At 43.2% G+C, this 12331-nt stretch overlaps 1 protein-coding gene across 1 annotated transcript in view; it reads left to right on the forward strand.

Moving 5' to 3' along the window:
• Positions 1–10656, forward strand: part of LOC143422076 (LON peptidase N-terminal domain and RING finger protein 3) — a 53529-nt gene extending 42873 nt beyond the window's left edge. Inside the window, exons 4-9 of the mRNA XM_076892452.1 lie at positions 3028–3216; positions 5477–5576; positions 6794–6993; positions 8443–8744; positions 9523–9730; positions 9832–10656. Of these exons, the coding sequence (XP_076748567.1) occupies positions 3028–3216; positions 5477–5576; positions 6794–6993; positions 8443–8744; positions 9523–9730; positions 9832–10194 (1362 nt within the window). The 3' untranslated portion in view covers positions 10195–10656. The remainder of the gene's footprint in view (positions 1–3027; positions 3217–5476; positions 5577–6793; positions 6994–8442; positions 8745–9522; positions 9731–9831) is intronic.
• The last annotated feature ends 1675 nt before the right edge of the window (positions 10657–12331 follow it).

Raw genomic sequence — 12331 nt, forward strand, 5'->3', positions numbered from 1 at the left:
TTGCGAGAGTACGCGGAACAGTGGGAAACGCGAAAGATATGGGCGATCAGAAGATATTCGAAGGGTGAACGATGCTACGTAACTCGATCACTCTAATTGCATCCATCTTTAGTAGCATTTTTGTAGAGCACTTGATGACATTTATATTTGATTACGTTTATATCGTAGGGAATTTCTTTTTTAATCGATTGGAAATTGATTTGTAGCTAGACAGAATGACGATGTTATTTTCTTGCGTCGACAGTTTCGTTTAATAAACGCTCCTTATATATGTATCATCGGGTGAATTTAGGTGAATAACCTCTGTATCCGTTTCAAGTAACAGTTATGTACATTCATCGAATGAAATTAGTACGTGTACTCTCTGTGCGAAGCGAACGACTGAGACCGCAACGTCCCCAGTTTTATGGTCGTTTACAATGAAAGAGTCTGCAGTATCTTTCGCGTTGGACTCACCTCCAAGAGAAAAAATAAATTTGCTCGCCTCACCGGGACTCGAGGGTTTAATTAAATCCGATTAGATCTGATTCCGCGGGAAAGAGTCACGATGACCGTAATGATTAGACCGTGCGGCATTAGCCGAAGAGCCCGTCACGCAGCCACCGCTCTTTCGTTCCTTTATTTTCAGAGGCATACTTAATTAACTGCATCGATAATCAAAGCAACGGGAAATGTCTGACGGGTCAAAACATCCATTAACAAGTTCGCAGAGAAAAATTTCTTTTCCTCACTAACAAGCGAATCATGGTTCGCGGATTTTCAATTACGAATTTTCTCTTACTCGAAGTTCGATTAACGAAACACTTCTTCTTATTCTGTCATCTTCAATTTTCGAAACAAAAGGGGCCACACCGTTCTCGCCTGGCACGGGACACCAAAGAAACTAAGAAAAAAAACTGCTCGTGGTCTTTCATCCGTCAAATTGTTTACACTCCGATCAAGATCGAGTTTCAATGATCGTCTATTAAATCGCAACGATGTCACTTGTGTCCGTTCGCCGTCTGGTTTGTAGGCGTGAATACGAACGAGCTAAGTTGCGCATAAACATACCGTGAATTGACATTCATCAACATCACGGAGCATTAGGCCGAGCCTAAGGCGTACACCTCCGTTCTTTATTGTACAATAAATTCGCTAGCGGCACCTACGCGCGCGAGGAGGAAAGAGTTCGCAGACGAAAGAGAGTCGAATTTATTTCCACGTTGGCCTCCAGGACGTCGTATCGGTCGAGGATGGCCGCTGACCGTGCGATTCAATAAGCCTCTCCAGGTGACTGACCCAAGGCTAGTCCACGTCGGATGCAAGGCCAACGGTAATTGCACGCAACTCGATACGTTTGATTCATCAAATCGTGGCTATCGCTGTGCCCCTCGCGAACAAGTCACCACTCTTGTGGACCTATGGATTTTATCGAGTTTTTCACTCTGTTCGCAATTTTTACGTTAAACCTGCACCTTGCTTCGTTTATTATTAGCAACACTTCGCTACTCCATTCCCCAACACAAGAATGAATACCTAATTTTTTCAATGAACTTTATTTTTATTTGCCCACGCGAGAAAGACCAAGGAACTTTGTAGAAAGTGACTGTACCCGCTTTTAAAGAGAGAAAATTACATAAAGTACACGGATACCGTGCTAAAGATTGCCAAGACGAACTTTTTCTCCTCCCCGTCCACTCGCAACCGATGTCCAGTTAATAAACACTTTAATCGAACCGTCTAATCAATTAATCTGACGCCGTTACGTGTGGAATACCGTATCGTCGGACCGCAGCTAGGCAAAATTAATTTCTCGCGATGGATCACTGGTAGCCCACGCAACGGGTCGTGCGATCGCGAAAGCGGCGGTTTTAATGGCGCCAGGGGGACGTTACGGGGTTAGAATTCGCTGAGCGAGCGACCAACGGATCGGAGAAGCGCGGCGAATTGAATTTCGAATGGTCATTATGTAACGCGGAGGAATCATTGACGCAAGCTGCAACGGTACTTATGTAAGGTTCGAGGAATCATTCTTTTCGCACGTAGGGCGAGCGGCACAAAAGCGTCCCCGCAACTTTCCTTCGGTGAAAATGTTCCCCCCATTACGCGTGGTTACTCCTAACAGCGCAGGAAGTTACGCAAGGCGTCGTGAAATTTTTCGACTTCCCTTCTCGTCCTCTTCCTTTGCTCTTGCTCTCCTTTTGCAACCGCCAGAGGCGTTCTCCGTACTTCTACTGTTACTCGCGCTTCGCGTCCAATGGTATCGCGGATTGCAAATGTTTCTGTACTTTGTTTTCTCAATACGTGGTGGTTTTACTATAATTGATAGCAAATTGAGAATGCAGCTGACAAAATTGTAGCATCGTGTTTGGTAAATAACCGTCGTGCAATTAACGCGTGTCTGATGTAATTACAGATAATCGTAGATATTACGTTATATAATAGTTCGTACAGAAATCGAGATGCTATCGTTTGTTGTTGGAAAAAAATATCTCACGTTCTATATTTATCGAGAAACGCAAGCCGGCGAATTTAATCCACCTCTCGCGACTTTCGTTTCGCGTTCTGCGACAGTCTCCGTTCGTTTCTGAACGGAAGATCAAAATTCTATACCTCTCGGATCGCCCAGAGATTACAAGTAATAATCCAGCGATGCGTAACGATTACGCAGCGAGCGATAAATAATTCAGTCGTCGATAAAAGAAAGAAAAAAAAAAAAAAAAACGAACGGTGTACATAGTCGCACGGTAATTGCAAATGACGAGCGGTTAACCCACGTAACTCGACGCGCGCAATCGACGGTGCATACGAAACAATGTTGCAATTACCAAGCGTGAGCGTCTTTTTTTCCTGGTCTCGCCAAAGCGGACGTAAATCCTGCTCGCGACGATTTACGGGGCGCATTTGCATCGAACATCGGCTCGCGACAAACAGACGGACGTCTCTATCGCGGCGCGCGACCTCCTCGAATCCTCGTCGACGTAGGAGCGGCTTTCACCGTGCGACCGCATTAGAATTACAAAAAGCATCGGCTGGTATTGTCCTCAGGTGCTGTACAAGGTGTTGGCGCCCGTGCATCGCCGTTACAGCGTGTCGTCCCGCGCACCCTACAATCTGACGGAGGGTGCGTCGCGCGTCAGGAGCCGCCATCAGCTTCTCAACCCGAAGAGGAACCGGCGGACGCTGAACGCTTCCGATTGCGAGGACAGCAGCGGCGGCGAGGAGGAATTCGCGCAGGTAAACGTTTATTAACTACACTTTGCCGAAAACGGTGATCGACTTTCACCTTTTTTATATTCATCCGGTCAAAGTTACTCGTTGTGTAACGCATTTACGCGCGCGCGTGTTCGCGGGAGATCTCAAGCAGGGGATGATTAAATGCGCGTTCGATCAAGTTGCAAGTTAACAGAGGTCTGTTTCTACTTATATCGAGGTTAATCGTATGGATCGATGGTAAGTAAAATAGTAGCAATAACAGGAAATGGGTTACGACATTGTTCGTGCCTATAAATAAATTCAAACATGTGTAGGAAGAGAGGTCTGTCAACTCGAAGGTTACAATTAACACGCGTACATCTGACAGATTTTTTAAATCGCCCCGCCTGAGAAGGAAGCCTCCTCGCGCACAAAAGCTTTACTCTGCACTTTTTGTGCACTCATTTTTACGTAAGATGTCGTCTAATTGGCTATACGAATCGCGATGGTACACCCTGTACACGAGCCTCGGTATGTTCGTCGAGAAGGGTGACAGAACATAATTATTAATTAGAATATCCGTGACACTTCTTATGCAATTTCTTGTTATCCTCGATGATCTGAAGGAACTAATGAATTCTGAAAAAAAAAATGTACACTTACATAAGTTGACTTATCGTAGATATAAAAAATTCAGAGTTACGAGAATGTTTTCTGTTAAGAATTCCTGGATTTCAGTGTTTTATCAGCGCAGGTGTTTAAATAGATATAAAAATGCTGTTAGTATCAGTGTCGGTATCACTATCTGCACATTCATCTGAATTACTTCAGTTAGTAACTGTTAATTACTAATAATTAGTGTAATTGTTAATTCTGAATAGTTAAATTGTAGCGGTAATTTAAGAACTCTTGCGAAATGTCAGAAATAGAATCGAATTAACTACGTATCATCGGTTTACGTTTGGCTGTTTGAAATTTTTCTCCAAGATCATCCATTTACGTAACGTGCTTTAGATGTTGCATTCTTTTAATGCTGAGTACTTGCAACAGTACTTCTTGATAACCTAGCGGCCATTTTAAAAGTGACATCATCGTTCAGGTACAGTTTCATGCTGACTTTCAAGTTGCAATTGAATTATCAAATCAATTTATTCGTCTACACCCACATCCGTTCTCAATTGTGAGATAAAATCTTATTTTTACCCTCGATACGCTTTCGAGAACTTAATAAGCGATAAAAATATGCAACAGATTCCGAAAAGAGCACCCAGAGCATTAAGACCACTAAATTTAAAGTAATACCTGTAATAATCTCCACTTTAATCAGCACAATATTAATTTCCTTCAATTCTTCTAAACTCATATCTGGAAATTCAGTTTCTTTTAATTAAAATCACCTTAAAAGTCAGCAATTACAGAAATCAATACAATAAACTCTGTATTTAGTTGTCGAAGAACGGAGAAGTTCGTTTTCGATTTCCTCTTCTTTCCTTTCGCATCGTTACCGCAGCGATAGGTAATTACTACCCTGATCGTACCCTCGATTCTCCCCCACGCACCCCGATTAGTCGTTAGGTTTTCTCCAAGCAAATCGGCTCTGCCACTAATTCGATTTCAATCGTATTGCGGCGACTGGCGTACTTCTTGCTGCGGAGAACACGTAATTAACAATATCACTTGGCGATTATTATAGATCAACTGGAACTACGGATATTGCAGTTGTAATAAGCTACCGGCTGAAACTTATATAAACCTGACGTTTCAATTATTATCGACGTTATGGCTGGTATAAGCTTCGCTGGTATTTGGTAATCGTTCGACACGTTTAATTACGAACACCCTCGTTAACGAGACCTCGAATTTTCTCGCTTTCTGTCGTTCATCGAGCTTCACGTGCGTAAGCGGTTATTAGCAAAGTGCGGTGATTTATTTAAACAATGTCAGTTCAATTGCATTTGAACTGACGTATTCGAGAAGCTCGATTACGAAGTAAGGATTGAACAGAATTTTTCCAAACGAAAGAGCGTTCGTTTTGCGTTAACGATTAGACGGAAGAATCGATGGAAGAGGTTTCGAAAACGATAGAAAAAGACGAAACACGGAATGCATCGAGGAATTAGGTTCCGAACAGATTCTTGGGTTGCGCAACGATCCATTAAACGTTACGCAAGCCCCTGGGCATCCCGTTGCGCGAATAAAGATGAATTATATTTCAAAGAAAGGGAGCTCTAATCGTGTCAATCCTAATAATTCGGGATTAAAGTTCGCGCCTAATCCAATTATGCTTGTTGATTCATTGCAGACTGTTAGCAGAAGGCTCCTGTCAACCGCAGCACCACAAAACAGTACGAAGCTGCAGGCTGGCCTAGATCGTCTCTACCAAGACATTGAGAAATTGAAAAGTAAGTCGACTCGATCGTAGCTTTAAATCATTTCTTTGAAGTATTAGGTTCGCGATTATCACTTCGCCTTGCGATTAGTAGGACAATTTTCAATTACGAAAGTTCAAAATACGCTTCGAGTGTCTAACGGATGACAATTTTTGCTACGGAATCTCATCAAATAGAACTTGTGAGCTCACATTCTTATTGACAAGTAATTCTTACTATTGCATTACCAGTGCGAGATTATAATCCGTCCACTTTTGGAACGAACACGAGCAAAGTCGTCAAACAGGATTGTAGATCAGAAACATAGAGTTTTCATTAATCACATGTTAATATAATTCTTGATCAGTTTTTTCTATCTGTCTTTAGCATGTGTCAAATAGGAATTTGACGTGTGCGTTCAAAACACGTACAAATACCCAACAAAACATGAAACAAGATACGAATATGATATTAAACGTTTCTCGAGCTGATCGGCGAGTTCCCATAGCTCGAGAAATGCAATTATTTTCTCACGAAAGACGAATTACGGGTAGAAAAGGTTACCCGATTACGTTTTATCTGACATTTCGTATTAATAACCGACGTTGCACATTTTCCACGATACGCGCCGCTGAATGCATACGATTGATAAACGAATCCTCGAGCTATTTTAAAGTAAAGTTCATTCAACGCTGGAGCAACGCGAAAGGAGATCTCTTGCATTTATTTCTGCTATCTCATTAATGCTTCTGCACGAAACGTTCCCAACTTCTTATTCGATCGCAACAGTTCTATCGTCACGTTTGCCGTTATTAATCGAGAATTGGTCCTTCGAGACGTTCAATCTTTTTCACGACATTAAATTTCGCTCGTCGAACGAAGAGTTGGGAAACGGCAGCGAGAATTGTTAAACGACGGTTTTGGAGTTCGACGGAAGTTTGCTGAACGTTGCGGAAAATCCAAAGTTGCGGCAAAGTTTAAGCGCACTGTGCAAACTCCCCTAATTGGGTGCCCAATGGCATCTCTATGGGAAGTTGCACGTCGGAAGACAATTCGCGAAATCAGAAGTACTAGTGTCTTGCTAGCAATTTCAAAGTAATTTGAACTTTCTGTTATCAAACGGTTTTGTTATCTTAAGCAGATCGCAGCTCTCGCTATTAAAATATCCTCATGATAAATATTAACATCTTGATAAAACAAATCTTTACAAACGTGAACGTATGTCACTGACAAAGGGTTGATTTTCACAGGACTCGAAGCGAGGCCCGCTGAAATCCTTCTTCCGCCTCTTTCCGGTGGTACCGTTGGGGAGTTGGATTGCATCCTGTGCTGTCGACTTCTATGGAAACCAGTAACCACCCCATGTGGGCACACGTATTGCTGGATGTGTCTGGATCGTTGCTTGGACTATTCCTCGGCTTGCCCTCTATGCGTCACGTCTCTTGCTGATGTAAGTGATGTTCCTTTCCATTCGGTAATTGCACTTTCTTTCGAACACTCGTTCCTTCCAATTTTATTCTCATTTTCCACGAAAGTCAGCTTCCATCGAGTTGATTTTCGTTCAGTTTTCATAAACGTAATACTTCATCGACGTGACCCTTCTTTTTTTTTTATATTTTCCAACTACGATGATACTTCAGTAAAATACCACAGACGACAAGTCGAGAAGTATATTCTAAACCACGTTCCACGGGATCAAGGAACTTGAGGACGTCGAACACCTGTCTATAAATGAACTATAATGCTCCTAGCGGTTAACGATGCTGCAGATTGAAATGATTATTGTTTGCGGTCGGCATGGCTGCTGCGAGGAACTTCCGCGTTCACCAGCGTCGTCATTACCAATTGTCCCTTGCCAGCATCGCTGTTAATGACGTTTAAATAAATTTTTGCGGCTCGCTATCCCGTATCTTCCCCGGTCAGGTTATTACACAACGCCGCGTGACCGTTATTCCAGAGCGCAGTTCCTGCCTTTTTCTTTTCCCGTTTATTCGTTTCTTTCGTGCCGTTTCTTCGATCCACGCGTCATTAAATGTTCGCCAGTGTTGCCTCCATTTACGTAATTGATCGTTATGATTCACGGTGGATAGTGTAGCAAGGTTGCAAATAACGGATCAAAAAGTTTAGATTCAACAGAATCCTGCAGTGGTTTTTTTTTTAGAGAGATACATGTATTAACGTTTTATGGAAAGATTGTACGTTCGAGTGATAACGATTTGCAAATACTCGTGCGACTCATTAGAACGCCGTTTATCACAACCGAAAGTGTTATCGTCGAGTAATTTGGCTTCATTAGACTCATCGATTAGTATGATTCGTACTATTTTAACTTCGTTGCGTGTCGTTTATTACCGAACCGCCATTTATTACCGTACTTCGGGGAAATCCATATTTTTAATTCTATTCACTTCAAATTATATTCCACTCGAAATAGTTCTCGTATGTCTTCAAATAAAAAGTAAAATTACAGACAGAGCGTCCCACGCGGATTTACACGAATACTCCTATCATTTCTCTGCGGTAGAAACATCCAAGTTTCCAGTTCTCCGCAACACCTGCTTCGCAAAGACACGACCAAACGCAAAACTTTAACCCAATATCACTAACAACATTCGTAGAGGAGTTTTAACTACGTTGACTTTCGTCGAAGAACAGACACCTCCGTAAAACTTCGTACGAAAATCGCAGCCAGTTCGATTCTATTTATTAACACGGAACCGACAAACAGTTTACAGTGACGAAGACAGGCGGCCTCGAAGCCTGTCGCGAATGGTCGAGTTGCCGTGAGATTCTGATGAAAAAGTCACGAATCTTGGCCGGGGAAGATGTTGAAAGCATCTCGTCGAGAAGGACGACGAGGCTTTTGCTCGACTTAGCAAAGTGTCCTTTACTCTTGCAGTACTTGGCCAGCAGCCAAAAGACAGTGACGGAGTTCGTGGAGAGGGCTCTGAAGACCGTGGCACCCGTGGAGTACGCTTCCAGAGCGGCCAGCCACCGATTAGAACTGGTCCAGGGTCTTGGCCTCCTGGGTAGCGAGCAGATCGCGGTTTTCGTCTGCACCACGGCGTTCCCTTGCGTCGCTTGCCCCCTGTTCGTTTACGAGCCCAGATACAGGCTGATGGTGAGGAGATGCGTCGAGAGCGGCGTTCGCCAGTTTGGCATCGCGGCGTGTCTCAACAGGGAGGCGACGGGACCCAAAAGGTGACTATTTGTCCAGAACTTTTCCTTTCTTCTAGCGATACACAATTTGCTAGCGATTTTTTTCCTGGAATTTAGCATCGTTCGAAATCTATGGAGTACTGGCGAGAATAGATCCTTGCTCTTAGTATAGTACACGATATAATTTGAGCTGGCGTTAATCGGATAAATAATTGGTTTGAGAGCTAATGGCGAAGTTTAACATGCGAATACCAATTGCACTTCATTGCGTAAACTCACGCCTGAGTGGTTTTCAACTTGTTGGTTTAACTTGCTCTCAGTTCCTTAACCGTTAACTAAGTTACTTTATCGACTGCTATCATAAATAGTACGGAAAGTAAGAGTGTAATTTAGAAACGAAAGTACTTGACGGTGTTTATATCGAATCCGCTGGTATTCGAGAGAGAAACATTCTTTTCGTGGATGTTTTCGCTTCAGATTTATTGTTGTTTAAAATGTTTTCCCACGAATCATCAACTACAGACTGCAGTGCAAAAACTGGCCTTTCCCATCGTACTTCTTACTAAATTAAGCGAGAGCTTATTTTTCATTCCAAGTTTCATTGCCGATAATCAAGGTGCTGAAAATGGATCAGATTTGTATATTTGCACGAGGACAATAATTTATAGCGAAAAGTTCTATTCTTTATGTCTTTAAATATCTCGCCACGTTCCGAACGCGTTGAAAGCCCAATGCTAACAGCGATCTCTAGATAAAATATCGCATCCTCGAGCAGAAAAAGATATCGAATCGGATCGTTTAAGTTCTACGTTGGTTTCAGATACGCGGAGTATGGCACCATGCTCGAGATCCGAGATCGAGTCTTATTGAAAGATGGCTGCAGCATACTCAGCACTGTCGGCGCAAGAAGATTCAGGGTTCTCTCTGGAGGGGAGAGGGATGGTTATGACACGGCTCAAGTAGAATTCCTAAGGGACACTATAGTGCAGGACGATCAACTGTTGAATCTCTTGGAGCTACACGATAAAGTGAGACATCGCGAAATTCACGATTCGCTGAAGAATTCATAGAAAAGATTAACTAGGAGACAAGCGAATTCTTTTTTCACAATGAATATTACTGTTTTCAGGTACGAACGAAAGGCAGACGATGGTGGGACACGGTGCAGTCGTCCCAGCAATTAGAAATCCAGCGAGTATTCGGTCGAATGCCAGACACCGAGGAGGACTGGCCACGCTTGCCAGACGGCCCCTCGTGGACCTGGTGGTTACTGGCGATCCTACCCCTCGGACCCCAGCTGCACGTCGGTATTCTTGGTACGACGAGTTTGGAGAAAAGGTTAAGAGCCATCGAGAAGACCCTCGACCACATGGAGCAAAGGCAGTTGACCGTCGCGCCAGCACAATCCGGCGAAACGACCACTTCGTCAAGCATATGTCGAGACGAGGGTGGTCTAACGGGCACGACGGTATCGGTTGTTCAGCAATCTTAAAAAAAAAAAAGAAAACAAGGCGAAGAAGAAGAAAAGGGGAAAGAATCGTTCGGACCATTTCGCTATGGAATGATGATTTGATGGGTTTCGACTTTCACTCGATGTACAAAGTACTTGGAGAGTAGCTTATATCGAAGATTACTACTTTTTACTCGATATTTAATATATATATATACATATACACACACACACACATTATATCCGGAAGAGAGGCGAGGGAAATCTGTGGCACGGTCGATCGGCAGCCGGGTTTTTCGTGTTTTCCCATCGACTACCCACTTTTCTTCTTACACTTAACCCCGTTAGTTGCGTTTTAACTCGAGTACTGTTTCTCTTTTCCTCTTACTCGGTACTCGTTAAACTTATACAGCCGAGCGCCTTATCGACGGAACGATGATGGTATATAACTAGGATAAAGCGTAACGAGAAATCGATTGTCGTGCGAGCAGTCTTGTCTGACTTAGTCGAGCACGAGTGGTTTCTTCAATTGCTACAAACGAGGCGCATTTAAAAATTGATCCCGCACGTTTCGTAGTTACAGCTTGTCCGAAATCAATCTGACGATCGCGACTGCATTTCGTGCAATCAGCTGTTTCGCGATCTCCCCGCGTTGCGTCACGCTGCAACGACGCGCGATTCGCGACGTTCGCGTTTCCTGACAAGAGATCGATGACACGGAGGATCGAACGAGTCCTGTCAACGGGTGAAATCTCTTCCTCGCTATTTTTTGAACGTGGAGAAATCGATACGTTCCTAAAGGAATTAATCGTATTCTCTAACACGCGTTTCCTATGCAACACGGTGTCATCTGTGTTCCTATGTTACAACAACGGAAGTGAAGTGAAGTAGGGTCGTCGAGTTTATGTTTCAGTTCGATCGACAGCACTGATTCATGTCGTTTACTTTAGAAAACATGTAGACACGTTTCACCAACGAGCAAGACAGCTATGAAAAGGTACTTGATCACAGAATTGACGCATTTCGTTGAATAACGCGATAACCATACCACGAAAGAACGAAATCCTGTTACTTAATTTCTAATCTCTTCTACATCCCTATTAATCGATCTTATCAGCATCGTTCGATCGAGTGGCATAGAAATATAATAAACGACACCACGGACAAGCTATAACACAACATCGCCGCGTTCTCAGCCGTTCATACAGAAAAGATCAATTTCGAAATGCACACGTTTCCCATTCGTTCGAAAGTCGAATCAGCGTCAGCGTCGGCAAGAGTAGTGTGGCACGTGGAGACGTAAACGTCTGAGCGAGTCACCGTTGAAATCGAGCAAATCGGAGTCAAGATAGAGTCACATATCCAAGGCAAGAGAGGGCTGTAATCGTTTGCCTCGGTAAGGCGTGACGGCGTTCTTCGCGCTGTTGCAATACGCAAAACTGTTCTTCCAGATAATATTATATATACATATACCTATATTATGTATACACACACCTTTATGTATACACGTACACGAGCATATTATACGTTGCAATCAGAGGTACGCGCGTCGTCGTTTACGCTTGTGTTACACGTACCCGACGAGGAGAACTTTTTACCTTCGAAACGAATCACACGCGGATACAAATATATATATAAATATATATATATACTCATAAACGATGGTACAATGATACGAGGAACCGGGATGTATGTAGTTCGTCGCAGGTGTGCCGAGTACAAAACGTTCGTCAGTATAGGGCACGACTAGAAGAACGCGGTGTTAGCTATTTCGCGCGGTGGAATCGGTTTTAGCTCGCTCGAATCGCGGCCATCTTGGTACTCTGAGACGCGAACTGGTTGCCGTTTCCGTTCTTAACTCCTGTAAGTGACGCAAAATGGTCGTCGCCCGTTTCTGAGACGGGCGAGCATGTCCGTTGAACAAACGTGCGTTTCCCAAGTTTTTAAGTAAAATCGCAATACTTGAAATGATTAAAGGACCAAGTTTCCCCGTGGACGAGTCTAGAGAATGTAACAAGTGTCACGGACGAAGTGGAGATAGCAATTTTAAATTGATATGGAATATGGAATTTCTAAAGTATACGTTCGGTTGTATTAAAGAGCGTCTATGCGTTATTTACAAATACGGTTCTTCAATTATTTCTGACGGTACATTGCTTTTGCATTTATCTGAATTTCA

The sequence above is a fragment of the Xylocopa sonorina genome, chromosome 3 (assembly GCF_050948175.1).
Source record: "Xylocopa sonorina isolate GNS202 chromosome 3, iyXylSono1_principal, whole genome shotgun sequence".
Taxonomy (NCBI): Eukaryota; Metazoa; Arthropoda; class Insecta; order Hymenoptera; family Apidae; genus Xylocopa; species Xylocopa sonorina.